This window comes from Alosa alosa, chromosome 1 (assembly GCF_017589495.1).
Source record: "Alosa alosa isolate M-15738 ecotype Scorff River chromosome 1, AALO_Geno_1.1, whole genome shotgun sequence".
Taxonomy (NCBI): Eukaryota; Metazoa; Chordata; class Actinopteri; order Clupeiformes; family Clupeidae; genus Alosa; species Alosa alosa.
The window spans coordinates 12,623,765-12,650,324 of record NC_063189.1 but is presented as its reverse complement, the minus strand read 5'-3'; the positions used below and the strand labels follow the sequence as shown (position 1 = coordinate 12,650,324).

Genomic DNA, 26,560 nt, shown 5'->3' with positions numbered 1-26,560 from the left:
ACTTGAAGTTATAATGAGTTTAGTGCCAGCTCCAAAGATAATTTTGTAGGTTCCTGTATTCACACAACAAGCTACTGTATAGCAAAAACCAGCCTGTATATGTTACTATCAAGGCAAATGTCAACATGAATCAGTCAAGCTCTATCTGAAAATACTCATTTTACATTCAGAAAGACAATATTGTGTCGCTGGGACGTAATTCTGGCCTCATCCTATTTGGCTAAAGTTAAACATGTTGCAAAACTTCACTTACTGATACGTTTAATCCTGTATTTTCATACATCATTTGTATACCTGGCAGAAGAAACTTTTTGTCCATTAATTCTTTATATTGGGGAACATTATCCCTTACTTAAACTTACTTCAACAATTAATCTTTCCAAATATAATTTCCATGTTTACAAACCTTCACACACCGGAGTACATACCGTATGTACGTACCTTTCTATATGTCGACAATTATAAATATTGGAGACACTTAATTAAATGCAACACAACATTTCAAGGATGTACTCCTACAATAAGTCACCTGAAAACAATGTGTTTGATTAAGTTATACTGGTAGACGATTAAACAATGATCCTTACTTGATTTGACAAATAGCTTTGTTCCACTTCCAAAGATTATCTTAAAACCATCATTCACACAGTGGCTAGTGGCTCAGCAAAAAGTACTCTCAGTACCACTTTTTTAAAGGCACCACTGCATTTTGAAGAATAATGCCACAAAATACAACAATGAGCACTAGTAATGACTTAAAGGTGCATTAATACTGTAAGTACAGTGTAGCTCCTCATAAAAGAAATACTAACTCTACTTCATAGATAAACAATATGATCATCTAAGTATAAAATATGTTTGGTATTGTTGTAATGTGAGATGTTTTACATACATATAATAGTGTACTGAAACATATTAGGCTACTTACGGCTGTTTATGGTCAATTTGGTGCCACTTCCAAAAAGAAGTTTCTGAAGACCACTCTGTGTCACACTATGCAAGAGGCCTGTTCAATAAACTGTTCACCTATATGCCAACAGCCACTGCACACTATAAACACCAAATTGATGCACTAAAGAGTTCTTAACAAGTAGCCTACTTCATTGCAAGATACTGGCCACTAATTGATTAGTGATTATGACAATACAACTTTTTCATGTGGTCAGTATGACATTTTTCTCCTACTTGTGACAAATACATTTTGGTGTGATCACCAGCCTAAAATATAAGTTTTAGTGAGTTTAATAGTTATTATTGGTTTTATTTGATGTAATAAGACTCATAATAACAGTATAAATGTGTGCATATTAGATCACAGCATTCAGGGAAAAGCTTACTTGAGTCAATGGTTAATTTTGTTCCGGTCCCAAAACTGATTCTGTTTGCATCGTATGTCACACTATGTCAACTGCCTAAACCAATACCAGCATGGTATAATACTGTAATACAAATCTAAAAGGTTTAGACCCTTTAAACTCGTCATTTATATCTAATCATGAAAATAATCATATAGAACAGTTTAAGCAAACACATTAGCACTATAAAAGGTGATTTTACTCAATTTCAAGGACCAACATAAGACGATCATTGACTTGTTACACAAAAGGTTATTGTGAGTAATCATGGCTACATTTATATGTTACCTGACTTGAACATATATAGATTTAATATTCAGTGAATTTTTCCTTACTTGAGCCAATAATGAGTTTTGTGCCAGCTCCAAAGATACTTTTGTAGTTCGCTGTATTCACACAACAAGGATGCAGATAACAAAAACCTGCCTGCCTTGGGTTAGTTGACAGTTAATGATGGCTTCAAGTTAAGACATTATAATACCTTTCTTTCTGTGGCTATACCTACCAATAAATCTGTCAACAAAACTTTAAGTATTGTGTCCCTTGTCATCAGGATAAATTTGCAATAAGAAGGCACACTGAGGTATCTAATGATGACTGAACACTATTTCACTATTCCTCCTGTACTCTTCATTAAAAATAATACTTTAACAATCATTCTTAATTTTAAGCAAGCTAATGCTGATACACATCTGAAGAATAATGCTTACTTGATCCGACAAATAGTTTTGTTCCACTTCCAAAGATGATCTTTAGACCTCCATCATTCACACACTAGCTTCTGTCTCTGCAAAAACTCCTCTCAGATAAGTATGGCAATTGCAACTCTAAAAACTTGTAAAAATATTTTTCAGTATTCCTAAATATCATGTTTCAGATTTTTTATTGTGGTTAATTCTATTGTACTTATGATTTTAAGTACAATAGTGTTTAAGTGTTTTAATGAATGTCTTTGTCCATACCCCTTTATAATTACATTGTTGTTGTAAGAATTACATTTTTGGGAGTTGCATTTTGATGCATGTTGTACTTTCCAACTGCACTGTCTTTTTGCTTAAATACTTTCTAAAAATGTTTGGCTATTGAATTAAATAACTTAAAATGTACTCACTGGAATAAACTGTGAGTTTTGTGCCCAGACCGAACACCAGCTTGTTTCCAAACATCACACTGCCATCTTTTCAGTAGCAATAACTCCATTAACAAAGCTCACTGACAACCACAATCTTAACAAACAGTATATCCTTTTAAATATTTCTCATTTAATGTGCAAGCTTTTAAGATTATAGGACTGAGTAGTAATTAAGGATACTTTTTGACTATATTTTGCCAGTTACATTGCATATTACAAATGCATGTGACCATCCACCTTAAACACGATGCATAGAATATCTCTGTAATTCTGCTAAAGTTTTAGTCTAACCATAAATAATGGAGGCATGGATTTTAAAAATGTGTGTGCACACATGTATAGAAAGGTAAAAAAAAATCTGATAATATACTGACAGAATGTAGTTTTTGGATTAAATTTACGTTTAGTAACACATTTCCTTTTAAACAAAATTACATTTTGCAGAGGTCAAACCAATCAGTCATATATTTCTTAATGATTTATTTTTACTTAACTATACTTAATCATAGGTTTTAGTAAGTAGGAACATAGTAAAAGAACAATAAAACAGTAAAGAATAATGACGCATATTAGAAAATGTACTCACGTGTCTTAATTATTAACTTTGTGCCTGCACCAAACACGATTTTCCCAACAGTGTTAGTCACACAGTGTGTGAGGTCTATATAATAACTCACTTTCTGATGTCCGGCTGGGCATTTTAGATTTTGAATCAATATTAATATAAATTTTTCGTAATAGTTTCAAGTGCACAGCCAAATACATAGGCTACATATAGATACAGTATTCTGTTTTTCCGAAATATCAAATTCCAGTTGAACAATGACCACGTTAGCACTCTATTAAGCACATTTCATACAACACTGAAACTGACCATAAGCATTAAAACATAAGAACTCTTACTTGTCTCAACATATAAGGTAGTCCCACTTCCAAAGGTTATTTTTGTTGCCCCAAGATTCACACAATGATAGAAGCTGTTCTAAAAATATCAAACAGGCTCCACAGCCTATTAGGGTGAAAGTGGGCATCTAGTTAACTGTGTCCAATTCTAAATCAATATTACACTACAGAGATCACCCTATATAATGTATATGAACTTGATTAAACCTGAAAAAGTGTATATATCAAAGCATAAACTTACTGTTGCAAACAATCATCTTTGTGCCAGTTCCAAAGATTATCTTATTGGTGTTCTGTGTCACACAGTATTTTAGCCCCATACATATAGCTCAAGATTTGTGGAAGTCTAAGATTAACACACTACATGCTATTTTCTCCAGAAATGTACATTAGCAGATCCATTTTTTCCTGTACCAACTATACGATTTACAACGACTTAACTGTGAAGTACTGTGTCAGGACTTATTTCCCTACTGTGGAATAAGAAAAAAAAGGTTGCAAACAACTTACTGTTCTTAATCATCAGCTTTGTGCCACTTCCAAATATAAGCTTATTAAATCCAACTCCAGATGTCACACTACTAAACACTCCACAACAAATACCACTGACTGTATAAATCCATGCAGTCTCATCAAAAACAACATCTGACTTTCTTGACATCTGAATTCTCTATTTATTATGAAGCAGTGATTGTACAGGTTGTTTACTTGACATTCAAACTATCCCCCTTCCATTGAGCATAAGAATTCATAGAACCTTGCTAGATGTATAGCATTATAGCAAAGAACCAAGGGAACCAGGAACATTGACACAATGCATAATGTTGTAATGTACTTACTTGATTCGATTAGTAATTTGGTACCACTTCCAAATATAAGCTTGCCAACTCCCCCAGAATTCACACATCATGTAGCACCATGACACAAACACCTCACAATGAGCCTTAAAGAGTCCCTATGTTTCAATCTCAAATGGCTATACTAACACATAAAATGTGCAGAAATGTATACTGTCAACTCCATTTGATACAAGTCAGCTAAAAGGTAGACTACAGTTAATGTAAATGGAAATGAATGGTTATTGTTAATTTAAACATCAATACACAAAATCCTGAAAATGAATCTGTGGCACTACAAACTTTCACATTAACGTATGTGAGAGAGATACTCAAGATAATGTGTAAAATAAATGTAATAACACAGTACACTTACTGGTCTGAATGATTAACTGTGTTCCTCTTCCAAATGTTACTTTAATTCCAGAGCTAGCAGTCACACTCTGCTCTACCATATAGCACTTACCTAGCAGACCTAACAGTCTGGGAATAGTTGTGATACATTTTCTGTCGTATTGCCTTTACCAAATACTATTAGCCTACTTCAGAGAATTATTATAACATATTTTTAGGATATACTGCTGATACTCTCTGAATTTGACATGCTGGGTTTTCATTATTTAAAAAATGAATTTGCAATGTTATAAAAGTAAATGGTGGAACTAGGACTGTGTAAAATTACCAATAACTTGACAGTAACGTGATCTACAGTAAAACTGTTAGGTTTAGAAAGGTTAGTGCAATGTATAACGTTTGGACCATCATACATTTCAGTACAATGGATTGTCTTTTAACCTGGATTCTTTGCCAAAGTTACATTTTAAACATTATTAAGCGAAGGTAAAGGTCAAGTTCCTAAGAACATACCGTTGGTATTCTTACTTGTTTGGACAATGACATTGGTTCCATGTCCAAAGTGAATTTTTACCCTATTACCAGTCTTCACACAACAACATACCTGTCTACACAAACTTGAATATTCAATGTTATGACTTCTATATTTGTTGCGCAACTGTACAGTGTGCATTCAACACCTACACATAAACCAATATAATACAACATAATATAATATATAAGATAATTATAATATTTGGTGTGAAAATGTAAATTAGGCTTACTAGTTTGTACAATCACTGTGGTTCCCCTTCCAAAGACAAACTTTGCACCAGCATTCACACATTAGGAAATGGCTTAGCAAAAATTTCATCAACTGATTTGCCTATTCAAAGTGCATAGCACACTCCTTACAATATCAGTTTGTGACTTACAGTTCAAGTCATCTTTATATCTCAGGTGATTTGCATTCTCTTTTCATTGATGTTTTTTAGTGCATTATGATTCAGTATTATTATTGGTCTGTCATTTAACAGAAACCTTGGGCTACCACTGGATGACTATAACAATTAAGAACCAGCAACATTGACTAGTTGCATTATGCTGTGATGTACTCACTTGATTCAATTAGCAATTTGGTGCCACTACCAAATATAAGCTTGCTAACTCCACTTCCAGTAGTCACACAACTAAAACCTCCACGACAAATACCACTGACTATCAATCCATGTAGTTTCAATGGAAGTGGATCAATGACTTCTAAAATTACATCTGATTTTCTAAACTAAAGCACATAACACTTCTAACATACAAGCTAGCTATTACCGACAAAACAACTTTTGCTTTTTGATTTGCATTCTCTTTTCATTGATTTTTTTCAGTACATTACAATGCTGCATTATTATGAGTCTTTCAATTAACAGCAATTTCTGGTTGTCACTGAATGATAATAATAATGACGAACCTGGAGAACCAGTAACCATGACGCACTGCATATTATAGTGCACTTACTTGATTCAATTAGCAATTTGGTGCCACTTCCAAAAGTAAGCTTGCCATATCCACCACCAGAATTCACACATCATGTGGCAACATGACATAAACACCTCACAATGAGCCTTACTGTAAGTAGTACTTCTGTTTCAATCTATCTCAAGTACCAACTGATTTCATTTCTACATCCATTGTATGAATTGATTAATACAGAGTTCAAATGTCCACCATTTACCTACCCATGAACCAATATAACAAAATATAATATAATGATCATATTGGGTGTGAAAAAGTAAATTACTGTATGCTTACTCGTTTGTATAAACACTGTGATTCCCCTTCCAGCGATACGTTTTGCACCAGCATTCACACATTAGGATTTTAATTATCAAAACTACATCAACTGATATTCCTATTCAAAGTACATAATACACTCCTTACAATATCAGTTTATGACTTACAGTACAAGTCATTTAAATATCTCGGCTCGGGTGATTTGAATTATCTTTTCATTGATGTTATCCATTGCATTATGATTCAGTATTATTAACAGTCTGTCATTTAACAGAAACCTTGGGCTACCACTGGATGACTATAACAATTAAGAACCAGCATTATTGACTAGTTGCATTATGCTGTGATGTACTCACTTGATTCAATTAGTAATTTGGTGCCACTTCCAAATATAAGCTTGCCAACTCCACTTCCAGTAGTCACACAACTAAAACCCTCACGACAAATACCACTGACTATCAATCCATGTAGTTTCAATGGAAGTGGATCAATGACTTCTAAAATTACATCTGATTTTCTAATCTAAAGCACATAACACCCCTGACATTATCATTTTATAGTTTACAAGATAGCTATTTCCAACAAATCAACTTAAGATATTTCTCATTCTCTTTTCATTGTTTTTTTAGTGCATTACAATGCAGCATTATTATGAGTCTTTCATTTAACAGATATTTTGGGTTGTCACTGGATGACAATAATAACAAAGAACCTGGAGAACCAGTAACCATGACACATTGCATATATATGTACTGTATATTATAGTGTACCTACTTGATTCAATTAGCAATTTGGTGCCACTTCCAAAGATAAGTTTATATCCACCACCAGAATTCACACATCATGTGGCATCATAGCATAAACTCCTCACAATGTGCCTTAAGTAGTACTTCTGTTTCAATCTATCTCAAGTACCAACTGATTTCTTTTCTACAAATTGATTAATACAGAGTTCAACTGTCCAGCATTAATCTACACATGAACCAATATAATAAAATATAATATAATGACCATATTTGGTGTGAAAAAGTTAATTATGTTTACTTGTTTCTCATAGCACTACGGATCCCCTTCCAGAGATAAGTTTTGCACCAGCATTCACACATTAGGATATGGCTTATCAAAACTACATCAATTGATTTTCCTATTCACAGTGTATAACACTCCTTACAATATCACTTTATGACTTACAGTACAAGTCATCTTAAATACCTCAGGTGATTTGCATTGTCTTTTCATTGATGATTTTCAGTGTGTTATTATGCAGTATTATTATCCTTCTGTCATTTAACAGAAATCCAGGTTATCACTGGATGACTATAACAATTTAGAATCAGCAACATTGACTAGTTGCATAAATGCTGTGATGTTTAAGTTTGTCAAATCCACTTCCAGTAGTCACACAACTAAAACCTTCATAACAAAAACCACTGACTTTATCGGTCCAGGTAGTTTCACTGGAAGTGGATCAATGACGAACTTACATCTGATTTTCTAATCTAAAGCACATAACACTCATGACATTGTCACTTATAACTTACAAGCTAGCTATTCCCAATAAAACAACTTAAGATCATTCTATTTTTCCTTGATTTCAGTACATTATGCTGCAGCATTATTATTTTCATTCATAAATCTTGGGTTTTCACTGGATGACAATAATAATACAGAACCTGGAGAACCAGTAACATTGACACATTGCATAATGTTGCCATATACTCACTTGATTCAATTATTAATTTGGTGCCACTTCCAAATATAAGCTTGCCAAATCCACCACTACCAGAATTCACACATCATGCAGCACCATGACATAAACACCACACAATGAGCCTTAAAGAGTCCCTATGTTTCAATCTCAAATGGCTATACTGACATAAAATGTGCACATTATACTGGCAACCACATTAGATACAAGTCTGCTAAAAGGTAAACTCTACATGTATATGGAAATTGATGGTTAGTATTGTTAAACATCAATACACTCAAGCCTGAAAATGAATTTGTGGCACTTCAAACATTCACATTAATGTATGTGAGAGAGATACTCAAGATAATGTGTAAAATAAATAAATAACTCAGTACACTTACTGGTCTGAACAATTAACTGTGTTCCTTTTCCAAATGTTACTTTAGTTCCAGAGTTAGCAGTCACACACTGCTCTACCAAATAGCGCTTACCTAACAGACTGTCAGGGAATAGTTGTAATACATTTTTCTGGCGTAGTGCCTTAAACAAAAATACTACTTCAGAAAATTATTATAACATGATTGTTTTAGGTTATACTGCGGATACTCCCTAAATGTGGCATGATGGGTTTTCATTATTTCTTTTTTTTTTGTATGAATTTGCAATCTTATGAGACTAAATTTTGCAACCAGTGCTGTGTAAATTACCATTAACACAGTAACGTGTTATAGATTGCACTAACCTTTAAATATGAATGTATAACTTTTGAATTTAAAATATCAACAGTCAAAGATCAAGTCCCTAAGAATATACTGTTGTATTTTTTTTTATAAAGTATTTACTTGTTTGGACAATGGCTTTGGTTCCATGGTCCATGTTTACCCTATAACCAGTATTCACACAACAACCTAAAGTTTACCTTTCTACATACCTTTGAGTATTGAGTATTATTACTTCTAATTTCTACATTTGCTCAAATCAATTGTACAGTGTGAGTTTAACTGTCCACCATTCACTAATATTTGGTGTGAAAAAGCAAATTATGCTTACTCGTTTGTACATGCACTGTGGTTCCCCTTCCAAAGATGAGCTTTGCACCAGTATTCACACATTAGGAAATGGCTTATCAAAAATGACTGATCTTCCTATTCAAAGTGACACTCATTACAATATCAGTTTTTGACTTATAGTTATCATCTTAAATACTTCAGGTGATTTGCGTTGTCTTTTTTTTTTTTTTTTCAGTGCATCATGATGCAGTATTATTATCGGTCAGAAATCTTGAGTTATCACTGGATGACATTACCAATTAAGAACTAGGAGAACAGGTAACATTGACATGTTCCATAATGCTGTGATGTACTCACTTGATTCAATTAGCAATTTGGTGCCACTTCCAAATATAAGCTTGCCAAATCCACTTCCAGTAGTCACACAATTAAAACCTTCATAACAAATACCACTAATGTTGTCAATCCATGTAGCTTCACTGGAATTGGACCAATGGCTTCAAAAATTACATCTGATTTTCTAAAGCACATTTTCTAAAGCACATTTTCTAAAGCACATAACAAAACACAAGCACATAGCATCTAAAGCACATAACAAAACACACGCTAGCTATTCCAAAAACAACTTAAGATGATTAGCATTCTCTTTTCATTGATTGTTTTCAGTGCATTAAGATGCAACATTATTATCGGCCTTTCATTCATAAATCTTGGATTGTCACTGGATGACAATAATAATGAAGAACCTGGAGAACCAGGAACATTGATTGCATAATGTTATAGTGTACTCACTTGATTCAATTAGTAATTTGGTGCCTTGGAACCAGGAACATTGATTGAACATTGATTGCATAATGTTATAGTGTACTCACTTGATTCAATTAGTAATTTGGTGCCTTGGAACCAGGAACATTGATTGAACATTGATTGCATAATGTTATAGTGTACTCACTTGATTCAATTAGTAATTTGGTGCCTTGGAACCAGGAACATTGATTGAACATTGATTGCATAATGTTATAGTGTACTCACTTGATTCAATTAGTAATTTGGTGCCTTGGAACCAGGAACATTGATTGAACATTGATTGCATAATGTTATAGTGTACTCACTTGATTCAATTAGTAATTTGGTGCCTTGGAACCAGGAACATTGATTGAACATTGATTGCATAATGTTATAGTGTACTCACTTGATTCAATTAGTAATTTGGTGCCTTGGAACCAGGAACATTGATTGAACATTGATTGCATAATGTTATAGTGTACTCACTTGATTCAATTAGTAATTTGGTGCCTTGGAACCAGGAACATTGATTGAACATTGATTGCATAATGTTATAGTGTACTCACTTGATTCAATTAGTAATTTGGTGCCTTGGAACCAGGAACATTGATTGAACATTGATTGCATAATGTTATAGTGTACTCACTTGATTCAATTAGTAATTTGGTGCCTTGGAACCAGGAACATTGATTGAACATTGATTGCATAATGTTATAGTGTACTCACTTGATTCAATTAGTAATTTGGTGCCTTGGAACCAGGAACATTGATTGAACATTGATTGCATAATGTTATAGTGTACTCACTTGATTCAATTAGTAATTTGGTGCCTTGGAACCAGGAACATTGATTGAACATTGATTGCATAATGTTATAGTGTACTCACTTGATTCAATTAGTAATTTGGTGCCTTGGAACCAGGAACATTGATTGAACATTGATTGCATAATGTTATAGTGTACTCACTTGATTCAATTAGTAATTTGGTGCCTTGGAACCAGGAACATTGATTGAACATTGATTGCATAATGTTATAGTGTACTCACTTGATTCAATTAGTAATTTGGTGCCTTGGAACCAGGAACATTGATTGAACATTGATTGCATAATGTTATAGTATACTCACTTGATTCAATTAGTAATTTGGTGCCACTTCCAAAGATAAGCTTGCCAACTCCACCACCAGAATTCACACATCATGCGGCAACATGACATAAACACCTCACAATGAGCCTTAAAGAGTCCCTATGTTTCAATCTAAAATACCAACTGATATATACATAACATATTAAAAATCCCAAAGCCGTTGTGTCTGTTTAAAGTAAAATGCCCAAATAAATTGAAATTGACTATTTATCTACACATAAATGCCTAATCCAGTGTATAGTGTGAAACAGGTAAATCAGGCTTACTTGGTTGAATGTGTACTATGGTACCCTTCCCAAAGATAAGCTTCACTCCGGTATTCACACATTAGGAAATGGCTCATCAAAAATTATAGCTGATGATCAGCTCAGTCAAATTTTCCAATCCAAAGCATATAGCATACTCTTTACATTATCAGTTTATGATTTATAAGCCGGCTATATGTTTGCATTCTCTATTCGTTCATTACACATTTTCAGTGCATTATGAAGAATTGGTATTGGTCATTCATTTAGCAAAAATCTTGAGAGCTCACTGGATGTCTATAGTTTTACAGTAAAGAATAAGGACAACAAAACATGACATCTTGCATAATGTTGCCATATACTCACTTGATTCAATTCGCAATTTGGTGCCACTTCCCAAGCTAAACTTGCCATATCCACTAGAATCCACACATCATGCAGCATCATGACATAAACACCAGTGAGCCATAGGGAGTATGTATGTTTCAATAAACTTAAGTGTCTACTGATCTACTTAATAAACATAAAATCTACACATTTTAAAATCCATTTGACAAGTGTCTGCTAAAAGCAAAATGCAAAATTAACTGATATTGGCTGTTAACAATGATACATATTAACACACAAAATTCCTAAAAATGATGTAGTATAAAAAATGGCTCACTTACTGGCCTGAACAATCAACTGCGTTCCTTGCCCAAATGTTATTTTTCCTCCAAAGCTAGCAGACACACATTGCTCTGTCTCACAACATTTACCTTATACCAGTCTGACAGAACATTTACTGAATAACTGTAAATTATTTCATCATATGTATAGATTTTGATGATAAGTACTACTTTAGATAATTGTGCCGTACCTAGTATCCCAGGTTTTCATTATATCTATCATTAAAACTAAATGTTTGTGTACTTGAGTACTACTGTACGCAATTCTATGATTGGACATTCAATCTCTCTCAAGAAATTGAGATTGCATACATGCCATCTTACATACATGCCATCTGTTTTCAATGTTGCATTGCTATTGCTAATACTATCCTAAAAACAGCTCAGTCAAATCTCTCTTAACCTCTAAAACAGGACAATTTCAAAAAATGTCCACTTATTGGTTAAAAAAGCTTTTGCTGAAAGTCAGCTTGTCTGAAAATTCACTCACTACACTGTGCTTTTGTATGGAGCAAAACTCTTTTAAACCTTTAAAGAGAGATTTAATGACATTTCACTTGCCTGACTCCACAGTCAGTTTAGTTCCTTGGCCAAAAAAGATCTTCCTTTTTCCTTGATCAGTCACACTAAGAAAGATGCCATGCCAAGAACCCAGAACTATCGACCTGACATACATGCAGTATCATGCTTTGTTTTTAAGCTCTTAAAAAAAATGTATATGTACATGGTAGTTTAAGAAATGCTATTACAGTATGATGACTACAATTTAATTGATTAAGATAGTTGCAATTAAAATAGTCTTATATATCTCATTCACATTCACAATTTTCATTATTTCAATGTTTCATAAACATTACTTAGTTACATTTAAATTTAATATACTGTATGTCTGTATATTAATGTGATCTATGTAATATACAGTATGTTTTTGCTATTTGAAACACATTTGGTTTGATATTCTTAGTTGCTTAGCTTACTGGCTATTTTTGTCTTCATTGTAAGAAGAAAACAAAGGAAAACTCTGTTTGGTATTACAGTGCGGTGTGACTTACTTGTTTGGACAATGAGTTTAGTTCCACGTCCAAAGAGGACCCTTGCCTGGTTACCAGTATTCACACTGCAATACATCTGACTACATAAACATGGATAGTTGCTCCTGCTACCACCTGATTATCATTCCTACAATAGCTTACTAATTTCAGATTTGTTTTTCAACTTAAGTTGTGCTCGTCATATGGAGTTATTACTGTATCTTAAAAGGTTGAACATTTTTATTTTCACTTACTGGTTTGGATAAAAAGCTTATCCAAAGCTTGGATATCCAAATTAAAGGATTTATTGGGATTGCACTTGCCTGATTCCACAGTTAGTTTAGTCCCTTGACCAAAAATTATCTTCAGTCCTCCCTGAGTAGTCACATTAACTGAGACACCATGCCAAAACTCAGAACTATCAACAACACTTACACACTTGGTATCAGGCAATATTTGAGATAACATGCTCATCAGGTTTTTTGTAATAGTTTAGAAATAGTTACTTTTGTAATTTCATCTAACATAACATACACTTTAAAATCATCCTGGAACAAAACGTGGACATGTCTTAGTAATACAAATCATTATTATAATGGCAGACTAACAGTGGTTTGAAAATCGTATTGTAATGGAAGGCTAACAGTGGTTGTTTTCCCTCTAAAGCTTTTTTTTAATCAATTACTGTTTTGTGTTTTTATACTGTTTTCCAATTTAACATCTTAATAAGAACTGTCTTAACAGAACATAGACATTCAGTGATTTTGCATATTTTACTTGCCTGTTTCTACTGTCACTTTAGTTCCTTGAGCAAAAATGAATTTATATCCCTGGTTAGTCACACTATGCAAGACACCATGCCAAAAATCCATTGTACATAACTTCCAAATTCTTTCTTTTTCAGTACAAATGATAATATGGTTTTCACACTGTCATCCAAGTTCTCTCTTTTTGAATTGATTTCTAATTTGTACCTCTTTGTATTTTGTATGCTAAAACATGTAAACTGAAGAGGATGGCATAACAAGGTTGCGACATATTTTAACTAAAATGTACAACATGAATAATATTGCAATGGAATGTGCAACACATAGATGTTACTCTTGTGGCTTACTGTATGTCATATTTCTCTATTTATAAATCATTCTACAAACTGTTTCCATTTACTGGTCTGGATTAAAAGCTTTGCTCCTTTTCTAAAAGTCAGTTCGCTTCCAAATCCACCCATCACAATCTTACACAACAAATATCTCGTCCCTGTTAACAAATTTCCCTAAGACACAAATTGAGAGATTTATTTGAATTTCACTTGCCTGATTCCACAATAAGTTTAGTTCCTTCACCAAAAAAGATCTTATATCCACCCTGACTAGTCACACTAAGACAGACACCATGCCCAAAACTCAGAACTATTCACAAAACATAACATGTACTCTATCATATAAATAACTTTGAACTATTTGATATTAATGTGTATGTAGACTATATAGTAACATTTAAATTCTCACACAGTAGTTTAATGAACTAACTCTTTCAAAAGATATCAGTATACAGCTGAGAGACATGTTTTCAGTAAGTTTTTTTCTTTGTCTTATTTTAAAACAGGTAACACATTTTGAATAGTAGTACCTGAATGTATATAATACATTTCTAGAGATGCCCCTGATATATATGACCATCAATGTATTTTACTTGCCTGATTCCACAGTCAGCTTAGTTCCTTGACCAAAAATTATCTTATATCCTTGGTTATTCACACTGAGATAGACATCATAGCAAAAACCCAACAGAAATTTACCACAACCTCTCTCCTTGAATACACATACAGTATTGTGTCATATACACATATTGTATATGATGAAGCAGTATACAATTTAATTGATCTGTCATTCATTCATCTTTAGACTAAAAATGTATTTTCTACTGCAATACAATGCCTTAAACGTAGTTCCCTATAACCATACATTATGTGTATCTTATGACACTTGTTTTCAGGAAAGCAAAACATTACTTACTTTCTTGCACTAGAAGGCGAGTCCCTTTACCAAAGATAAGCTTAGTACCAGCATCAGTCACACAGACTTATCTAACAGTCTCAAAACCTGTGTTGGCTTTCTTAAATGTTCTGTTCCAATTCCACCATTAAATGTTGATAATAAAACAAATGGAATTTAAACTACAGGACAATACCATGGTTATCTAGTGCATACTGGTCACTTACTTGTATGAATGAAAAGTTTGGTCCCTTTCCCAAAGATAAGTTTTGTGCCACCACCAGCATTCACACAGCACTAAACCTCACTACATAAACAACTTTGTTTCAATCTGTAAAATAGCCCTGCAAATAATATTAAAAACAGTTCGATGTGATTTATAAGACATGTATTCTCAATACCATAAAATATATTTAAGATAAGTGGGATTTTGCAGACTCTTTTATTCAAACCAACAGGGACTCACACATTTGGTATCATACCTGGGCAGACTGCTAACCAAGTGGGGACTCTACTGCTGACACAACACCCCTAATATATAATTAGAGATCAAAAATATACATTTTTAAAAAATGTGACAGTGCCTGTCACATTTTCACATTCTTTTTTCTCATATTTGATGGTCCCTGATGATATCAGAGGGCGTTTTTAAGGGACAAAGTTAACATACAAATATCGCTTATGGTCTAAAATAATTGCCAACTATATGATAAACTATGATAAGAAAGACAAGTTATAAAAGGTAACTTACCAGAATAAACAAGTAGTTTAGTCCCAGGACCAAAGGTAATTTTACCACCAGTATACACACACTATTCCCCCTCACAACATTAACTTATAGACAACAGGCATGATTTACCTCTATCAATTACCTACTGAACCAAACGTGCTGCTGTAGAATTAAATATTAAACTCACATTACTATATTTTCATATGGAATATATTGGTCCTTTTTGGGAAATTATGCTTTAGATATTTCAACCTGAGTGAATTTCAAATTCATTCAAATAACATGAATAATATTATGGTTTATCTGGAAATATTAAAAACTGATTTTTGAACCATCAAACTTACGTGATTCCACACTCAGTTTAGTACCACTTCCAAATATGATCTTGTCAATCCCTCCAGTAGTCACACTGAAGTACAGATCACATCAAATACTGACTCCATACATCTCTATGAGAAGTTTTAAAAGACTCATAATTAATTTATTTTCTATATACCTAAAAGAGTTCAGCAATAGTCAGAATTATTACCAATCTGTAAATCTACCTAAAAAGTATTAAAACGCCACCAATATTTTTTCATAATTTATGCCAGTGGCTAAAGCAATTTCAGTATTTTTATTTAATTACCAAAACAGTGCATGCTAAATGACAGGTTTGTCTCAGATACCCAATTGAAGGCTAATATCCAGATAAGGTTTTAGTTATTAGTTGATGTCATACTGTCAACCACAGTATATTAGAAAATTAGAACTATTTCATCAATAAGTTATACATTTGTACTAATTTAAATGTTATTTCTGATACCAAGGTCCAACATTCTAGAATAAACTAACCCAGTGTTGCAAAGGAGCAGATTAACCTCAATGCTGCATGCTTAATTCTACACACAATATGAAACTTTTCATATTTCAACAAGGACAGTACAGAGCAAACCCTCTTTAATGTTAAACTACTTTTATACAGTATATGCTCATCACAAAGACCCTAATGGAAAAAAAGCTAATCATATAACATTAATTAAATAATCATATAACATTAATTAAATTGACAGTGCTATACTGAATAAGTTTAAACATAACTATGAAGATCAAGTGCCTTATTCAGACAAAAATGCATGCATCATGCATGAATGAATTTGATCTTTAATAACATAATGGAACTACAGGACAATAGTGCTGTTACCCAGTGGATACTGGTTACTTACTTGTATGAATTAAAAGCTTGGTCCCTTTGCCAAAGATTATTTTTCTACCACCAGTATCCACACAGCATTAAACCTGACTACATAAACAACTATATGTTCTCAATCTGTAAAGCAAAGAAAATTACAAACTGATCAACCTGATTTATGAAAAAGTATCAATATTCTAAAATATTTTACTATTTAAGTCTGAAATGTTTTTACATCCCTTCACTATGAATAACAATATCTGTAAAGATTAGAATGTTTATATTTAATTTCTTTACCATGACCCTAATGTAAAATATGCTACCATATATGATTTCAAAATCAATTGCTTGTACATAATTGAAAAAAGAAGAAACTCACGTGATTCCACTATTACATTAGTACCACTGCCAAAGATAATCTTGTTAGCTTGATTCACACTAAGACTGACACCATGTCAAATACCAAAAAAACTGGTGTATGACATCCATTTGCCATTTCAGCTCTGAATAACTTATTACTTACTATTTCCGACATTACAGTAATTTTTACTAACCTCTTAAAATCCTACATCAGTAGTTGTGACATTTTTGAAGGTTCAGTTTTGTTGCAATCAACACAAAAATGTCTATCACAGCACAGTATGTAATAAAAAGTCATATATTCATGGAACTTTTAAACATAAGTGACTTAACATAGGTGACAATCAACCTTCTTCAAAAAATGTACTTACGTGTTTCAATATTAAGTCTGGTACCTTGACCAAAGATAACTTTCCCAGCAGTACCAGTATTCACACCACATAACACTGCATTACAATAAGGTAGTCACCACTTTTGTGAAGTATGTGGCTGACTACACAGTTAAATTGTTGATATTAAATAATTAAATTATTCAAATACTTTACAACTAATGTCAATATTGATCATGTATTAAACCTGTTGCTACAAACAGCTGAGTTCCATGTCCAAAGACAATTTTGTTTGATGTAGTGATCACACTATGTCTAGTATCATACATAAAACCCTATTTGATCAACTTGGTAACAGTTTAGTTTAGGAAATATGTTTGCCATTAATACATAATTAATATGTATGCATTCATGATCAATAAGGTCTGTATTTAGCTTCATTACACATTTTTATTCAACTTTATTCAACAATTTGCAACTAGTTGGTCTTAATCTAAGGTTATGACATATAGTATGGATCAAAATTGAAACTTTATAGCCTTTTAATAAATGGTCTTCATATATCACATATTCAGACAGTCTATTAAGAGTCTATAAACTCTTTATTTTGATTAATACTATATACCAGTAATCTTAATTGTATTATTTGCCAAGAATAAATTACCTATTTATTAAGAATAATAAATTGTATAATAAATACCAATAAATGTGCAATGGTGCTTAATCCAGACCTTGTTGGACACTAATATATACACATATTAGTGTATGTATCAATGGTTAACATGTGTTCCCTAAGAAATAATTTCAAACTGGTGAATACTGACATAACATGGTATCTTTGGGCTGGAATGCACAAACTGCATTAACAACCCCTGTAGTTATATTTCACAAATGTAATCATAGTGACACCAATGGTGCATACAATTGTTTTTGTAGTAAGAATACATTTTTCAAATCAGAAATCTATTTCAACTCACTTGGTTCAACAATGAGCTGAGCACCTCTTCCATAGATTAGCTTGTAGTTGCCAGTACCAGTAGTCACACTAAGCTTAATGACATGACAAATACTTGGTACTGCATCACTACAACTCATGAAAATGGGTACAAGTGTATCCATTAGCAAGATCTTAAGCTTAAGAGACAATCTAATTAGCAAATATTATTGACAGCATGTTACTAATGCTGTGAATGTAATGCAAATTGATCAACTTTAACTATCAACTTTCAAATATTTATTTGGTTAAAATCAAAAAGCAATCATTTAACTTTCAATAATGTGGGACTTACTTGAGTAGACAATCACTGCAGTGCCACTACCAAATATGAGTTTGTTGGTGCTAGTCACACTGTCACACTCATCATATCATAAACTACTTCATGAAGAATTGCGTAGACAAATTCAAGAAAGTGTAGCAAAAAGTAGTCTGGCATGCTTAACTCATATATTTTCATACATTAAAAGTAAAGATTATCCCCACACACTGGTGTAACATTACGAAATGCTTATTTAGAGCGAATGACGCGTTTCGTGGAGCGAACCTTAATTAGCTCACGCCGAAAAGTGTTGTTCACTCTAAATAAACATTTTGTATTACACCAGTATGCAGTCATAATCTTTACTTCAAAAATCTGCTACTCCTGTGTATCACCAGCACCTGGGATCTGAAAACGTCCAGTGCACAGGGATTTTGTCTTATTAATCTATTTTCATATTTGGTTTATAACTTGCCAAAAATTCACTCAAGTCCTTGCTACTGTGCATTATTTCACTGGAGTGTAATTCAACTTATGAAAGTATACTGGCCATTTTTCATTCATTTATGTCTCCTTGGTTGTAAATATCTTTGTTTTGTAAAACAGGATTACATGAGTTTTATGCACAAAAGCTTTCTCTTTCCTTTACTAATAAGCAAATCACCAGATAGGCACCCTTGTAGAGCTATATAGGCTACTAACTACATGCAGGTTCACGTCATTTCAGTGGCAATGGAAAATCTATCACTATTGTCAATCCTTAAAAACATCTGGAACTTACTTGCTTCAACAGTTAGCTTTGTGCCGCTCCCAAATAGGATTCTGTAGTTTGATCCACTTGTCACACTACACTATACTCCGTAACAAATACTGCCAAGTCAAACACTGCCAAGAGATCAAGATTACACTAAGTGGGCCGTACATGTTGCCTAAAAAGATGATCAAATATAATTTCTGTGTCAGATTACTGTAAAACTAAAGGCTATGATCCAAATACAAATGTGCAGGCTCCTCAGCAGCAATTCAGTCTACTATCAATGTAAACATCCACAATATATTATGTACTCTTTTAATTCAACACCAAACCAAATCATCAATCACTGTGATATGCTCACCTGTTTCTACATAAAGTTGAGTTCCGTGCCCAAAGATTATTTTCTGCCCAACATCATTCACACTGTGTCTATCACCATACACAAAAGCTGAATGTCTATCCTGTTTCTACACCATCTGATCCTAACAGGTAAACATTGATTACAATGTAAACTTGAAAATTGGTTCTAAATATATTAGGATACATCTTCAATTACACATTTACTCTCCCATTTCTGAGCCACTCTGATACACACCATCATTACTAAAATATTGCAGGTTTCACAACATCAATCATGGATTTGACAATTTAGTAAATCTTGACCACTGTCCCTGCTAAAAGGCATTTCACTTTCACATTTTACATACTTTAATTGTAAATACAGTACTGGTCACTTACTTGTATGAATTAAAAGTTTGGTTCCTTTCCCAAACATAACTTTCCTAGCACCACCAGCATCCACACAGCATTATACCTGACTACATAAACATCTCTGTCCATTTCACAGCCTTATGAATAACATTACAAAGTGACCTGATTGTTGAGAATCATAAAACATGTTACTCATGTTACTATTTGAAGCATTTCAACATTCAGTTCCTATCCATGACAATATCGAGATTAGAATATTTCTTTTAATTCAATGTAAAGAAATTTAATAGAGCTCTACACTAAAAGAGCTAGTAGGAATGTCAGAAAATATATTTTTGAAAAAGTACATTTCACAAAGGTAACTCACCAGAATTTACAAGTAGTTTAGTTCCATGGCCAAAAGTGAGTCTATTTCCAGAATACACACACCATTTTCCCTCACTACCTTAACTTGTGTGTATGCATATTATGCTTACCAATTAGCAATTGAACCATGCTGCACTAGACGTAAACATACCTAATCAAAGCATTTTTATTTTATTGTATAAGCCCTTATTTTATTAGTATAAGCTTAAAGTACCATAGAGCTTCTTTTACTTCTTATTAACAGCATAACATTTTTTTTTTTTTTTTTTTTTTTAGGAGGTCAGCTTCATCTGTATGAGCATTATGTCATAGTAGTGCAGTCATGTCTATTATGGTTACATAGACTTATGTCGGTCTTTATAACGCATTATCAATACTTTATAAATATTTATAAATGTCTATATAATTCTTTATGAATATTGGGTTTAAATTGTACGGATTTTTCTAAATCTTAATCTGAACATTTCAACTGGAGGGAATTTTAAACATCAAATATCATTATTGTTGCTTTGACTGTGAAAATGTTTATCTGGGAACATTAAAAAATGACTGAAGTGGGACCAAATTTAAAACAAACTTACGTGATTCCACTGTCAGTTTAGTACCACCGCCAAATATGATCTTTTCATACCCCCCAGTAGTCACACTGAAGTACAGGCCACAACAAATACTGACTCCATACTGTACATCTCCAACAAAAAGGCCAAAAGTTTAAAGACCCCTGAAGTGTATCTTGTTTCTTATTGTGTTATTAATAGTCAGAGCTGTTAGTCATCTGTAAGACTACCGTATACATAGAGTTTTAAATTAAAAGGTTTAAGTAGGTATTCACTAAAGGCATTGAACTGCTTAATTTTTGGCTACACTGATATCAACCCTTTGATATTGTACAATTTTCAAACAACTTTGCATGCTCAGGTTTGTTTCAGGTAGGGTATACAAAATACAACACATGGCAAATGTTAACGAATGAATAAGATTACCATATGAATAAGTTAACATCTTCATTAACATATGAGCTAAGCATACACCTCTGGAAGAGTTATGTACTCACTTGCACTAATTGAAAGTTTGGTTCCACGACCAAAGAAAATTCTTCCAGTAGAATCAGCTATCCCACAATGTTGCACTGCAGCACATTAACTTCAGGGTGCAGACTATATGCTTAGTTCTACAAACTGTTCCTCTACCTCCAAGAACACGTAACGGCTGAAATTGCATTTTGTATTTCATGTGCATGTCACATTATATTATTTTATGAACAGTACTGTGCAAATCCTTTTTAACTGTTAAACAAAATGTAAGCATCATGTACTGCTCATTAAGAATACCATAAGATAAAACTAGAGTCAATAAGATTCCTCATTTAAATAGTCAATATATCCTTTATAAAACCAAAAACTCTGAAACTCACGTGATTCCACTATCACATTAGTGCCACTGCCAAAGACAATCTTGTCAGTTCCTTGATTCACACTAAGACTGACACCATGTCAAATACTTCAGTGCACTTTTATTGCACTTGAATAAGTAGCAATAACAACCTATTACTAACTGCTTTTTGACACTTAAGGTATACTAAAAAACAACCATAGCCTATCTGAACATTTTTATAACATTGTTTTGAGTAACATTTTGTTGAAATAACACTATTTGACATGTTAAAATGGCTCATTTACAGTAGGAAACGTATGTTTATAAATAAAATGTATACCATTTTAAACTGGCAAATACGGATGGAAATACATCCATTTTGATGAGAAAAGCATTTTTAAACTCACTTGACTTAACAATGAGCTTAGTACCACTTCCATAGATAAGCTTGTTGCCTCCAGAACTTGTAGTCACACTATGTGTAAAGCCATGACAAATATGCTGCACTGAATCATTAAAACTATTCGAAAGAGACAAATGTACTTTTTAGCAAGACATTAGGTTTGAAAGAAAGTCTTGTTATGTCTTAGCCTAAATATTATTTTAACAGAATATTGCCTATGCTGTTAATTTAAAGCAAAGGGATCAATTTGAACTTAAAGTGAATGTCATGTAAAATGGCACATAAATCCTGCATATTTCTTACATTGTTGTCAAAAACAATCCTTAATCAACAATCCTTAATCATTAGGTAAAGTGGGTAACTGCAAAATTAGGTAATGCAGTGCCACTACGAGTCACATTATATTATCATATAGACAGTACTGTGCAAATCCTTTTTTATGGTTATACAAAATGTAAGCATCATATACTGTACTGTTCATTAAGAATACCCTAAAACTACAAGATTCTTAAATAGTCAATATATCCTTTATAAAACCAAAAACTCGGAAACTCACGTGATTCCACTATTACATTAGTGCCACTGCCAAAGATTATCTTGTTAGCTGCCTGATTCACACTAAGACTGACACCATGTCAAATATTTCAGTGCACTTCTATTGCACTTTAATAAGTAGCAATAACAATCTAATAAGCTATTACTAACAGCTTTTTGACACTTGAGGTCTACTAAAAAACAACCATAACCCATCTGAACATTTTGAACCATTTCTTTAAATTACATTTTGTTATAATAACACTATTTGTCATGTTAAAATGGCTCATTTGCAATAGGCAACATGTTTCTATATATTAATGGGATTAATTCTCTGTATGTTGCATCAGAAAATCCTGCCATGAAAAATAAATACTTACTTGTTTCAATATTGAGTTTGGTACCCTGGCCAAAGATAATTTTCCCAAGACTGCCATCCTTCACACTACATAGCATCCCATTACAATAATGTACTCGTCACCTGAATCAACTTATGATGCTGATAGGATGATTTGAACACTCACATTATCGATAAATAGGTACTTCAAATATCCAATTAATTACAATTAAAATTGATACTTTTGCTTACCTATTTCCACATAAAGCTGAGTTCCATGGCCAAAGACAATTTTATGTGATGTTACCGTCACACTATACTGTACTATACAGAAAACTTATCTGATCAGTGACCTATGGTAAGAAATCAGCTATGTATACCATTTTAAACTGGTTAATTCTGAAACAACATGGTAGATTTGCTCTGGAATACATACACATGGTTTACAAGCACTCTAATTACACCTAACAAATGTAATCAAAGTTGCCTCAATAGTTAATGTAGAATCAATTCAAAAGGAAAGATGGAAATATGTCCATTTTGAAGAGAAAAGCTATTTTCTACTCACTTGACTCAACAATGAGCTTAGTGCCACTTCCAAAGACGAGCTTGTAGCTTCCAGAACTACTACTCACACTGCATGTAATGCCATGACAAAAATGCTGCACTGAATCATTAAAACTAATTGAAATAGACACAAATGTAATTTTAGCAAGACATTAGTTTTAAAAGAAAGTCTTGTTATGTCTTAGCCTGAATATTATTTTAACAGAATGTTGCTCATGCTGTGATTTTCAAGTAAAGGGATAAATTTGAACTTAAAGTGAATGCCATTCAAAATGTCACATGAATCCTGCATATTTCTTACCTTGTTATCACAAATAATGCTTAATCTTTTGGTAAAGTGAGACTTACTTGAATTGGCCAGCACTGCAGTGCCACTACCAAATATAAGTCACATTATATTACCATATGGACAGTATTTTGCTAATCCTGTTTTACTGGTATACAACATTTAAGCATCATGTACTGTATTGCTCATTAAAAATAGCCTAAAACTAGACTCAATACGATTCTTAATTTAGTCAATATATCCGTAAAACCAAAAACTCTGAAACTTACGTGATTCCACTATCACATTAGTGCCACTTCCAAATACAATCTTGTTAATTCCTTGATTCACACTAAGATTGACACCATGTCAAATACTTCAGTGCACTTCTATTGCACTTTAATAAGTATTAATAATAACCTATTATTTACTGTTTCTGACACTTGAGGTATACTAAAAACCAACCATTTGGTTGAAACATTTTAATGAATTAAATTGTGTTGAAATAACAATATTTGTTAGTTAAAATGGCACGTTTACAATAGGCAACATGTTTTTAAATATATGAATGTTACTTGTGTTCCTGTACGTTGCATCGGAAAATCCTGCCATGAAAAGTAAATACTTACTTTTTTCAATATTGAGTTTGGTACCTTGGCCAAAGATAATTTTCCCAAGATTGCCCTCCTTCACACTACAGTACATAGCATCCCATTACAATAATGTACTCGTCACCTGAATCAACTTATGTGGCTGATAGGATGATTTGAACACTCACATTATTGATAAATAGGTACTTACAATATCCAATTAATTACAATTAAAATATTCAATATTGATACCTATTGACACCTATTTCCACATAAAGCTGAGTTCCATGGCCAAAGACAATTTTATCTGACGTTATCGTCACACGATGTGCGGTACCATCCACATAATCTAAGCTGATCAGTGACATATTGTAAGGAATCAGCTCTATACCACTTTAAACTGGTTAATACCGAGACAACATAGCTTTGCTCTGGGATGCACAAGCATTGATTCCAAGCACTCTAATTTCGCCTATCAAATGTAATCAAAGTTGCATTGATAGTTGATGCATATAATTATTTAGGAAGGAGAGAAATATGTCCATTTTGAAGAGAAAAGCATTTTTAAACTCACTTGACTTTACAAAGAGCTTAGTACCACTTCCATAGATGAGCTTGTTGCCTCCATAATCAGTAGTCACACTACATGTGATGTCATGACAAAAATGCTGCACTGAATCATTAAAACTACTTGAAAGAGACACGAATGTACTTTTTAGCAAGACATTAGGTTTAAAAGAAAGTCTTGTTATGTCTTAGCCTAAATATTATTTTAACAGAATATTGCTTTTAATTTGAAGCAAAGGGATTAATTTGAATTTACAGTGAATGCACATTGTGCACAAAATGGCACATAAATCCTGCAATTTTTTTACCTTGTTATCAAAAGTAATGCTTAATCTTTTGGTAAAGTGAGACTTACTTGAAATGACCAGCACTGCAGTGCCACTACCAAATATGATTTTGTTGTTTCCAGACACACCGTCACACTCACCATATCATAAACTATCAAACTGCTGCTGTAGCTGTCTGCCTATGTTTGACTAATACATTTATGTATAAAATCATTTTGCATATTCAGCATCGCTTCAATGATTAACTTTGTGCCGCCGCCAAAAAGATAAATATTAACAGGCTGAAGCATATGCTAAAATGATCAAATTCTCTCACATTGTAACCTCCTATGCAACAGAGCTAGTAAAACCTATGTCATCAATGCTATACAGTAGTATAGTTCAAATAAAATGCTGCGAGTCAATTTAGCTGTAAATCACTTTACTAGATTAAGTTTAATTAATGTCAGATAATGGTCTGACCAAATCCAGACCAAGAGCCTTGTAACCATTCTTAAATTTAGCAAATACATTACAATAATTGTGTTTGCTCACCTGTTTCTATATAGAGTTGAGTTCCACGCCCAAAGATAATTTTGTTCCCTGAACCATACACACTGTGTCTGCCATCATACAAAAAAACTGAATCTCTAGCTGATGTGTAACATCCAATTTTGTTATGCTATTAAAACTATTTTACCCAAATTAGTAGCAGGGTTCATATTCAAGTAAAAATGAACTCTGAGCCTTTTGAGCCACTCTGCAGATACACTTCACTGCTATGTTACACTGAATAAACTAATGTGAACTCTTCAATTCTACTTAGGTAAGACAGAAAGCATGATTACTAACACAAATATGGACAACCAGCAGTTTACTGGGCAAATACAGGTTTAAACTTCTCTTCAGACATCTCAGACCTTTCTGTCACCCCACAAGTTCCACCAATTAAATCTCTGAAAAAATATATCATCTATTTTATGTTGTTATGTAACAATTATACATTTACTATAACCATTCATTAATTCTTATATGCATATGTATATAAAACTATTTTATTTAT

At 32.9% G+C, this 26,560-nt stretch overlaps 1 protein-coding gene across 1 annotated transcript in view; it reads right to left on the bottom strand.

The window, feature by feature from the left end:
* Window positions 1-11,297, bottom strand: part of LOC125305325 (M1-specific T cell receptor alpha chain-like) — a gene marked incomplete at its 5' end in the record, with an annotated part of 32,220 nt that extends 20,923 nt beyond the window's left edge. The window contains one exon of the mRNA XM_048259993.1: window positions 11,246-11,297. Coding sequence (XP_048115950.1) covers window positions 11,246-11,297 — 52 coding nt within the window. The remainder of the gene's footprint in view (window positions 1-11,245) is intronic.
* Window positions 11,298-26,560: the final 15,263 nt, after the last annotated feature.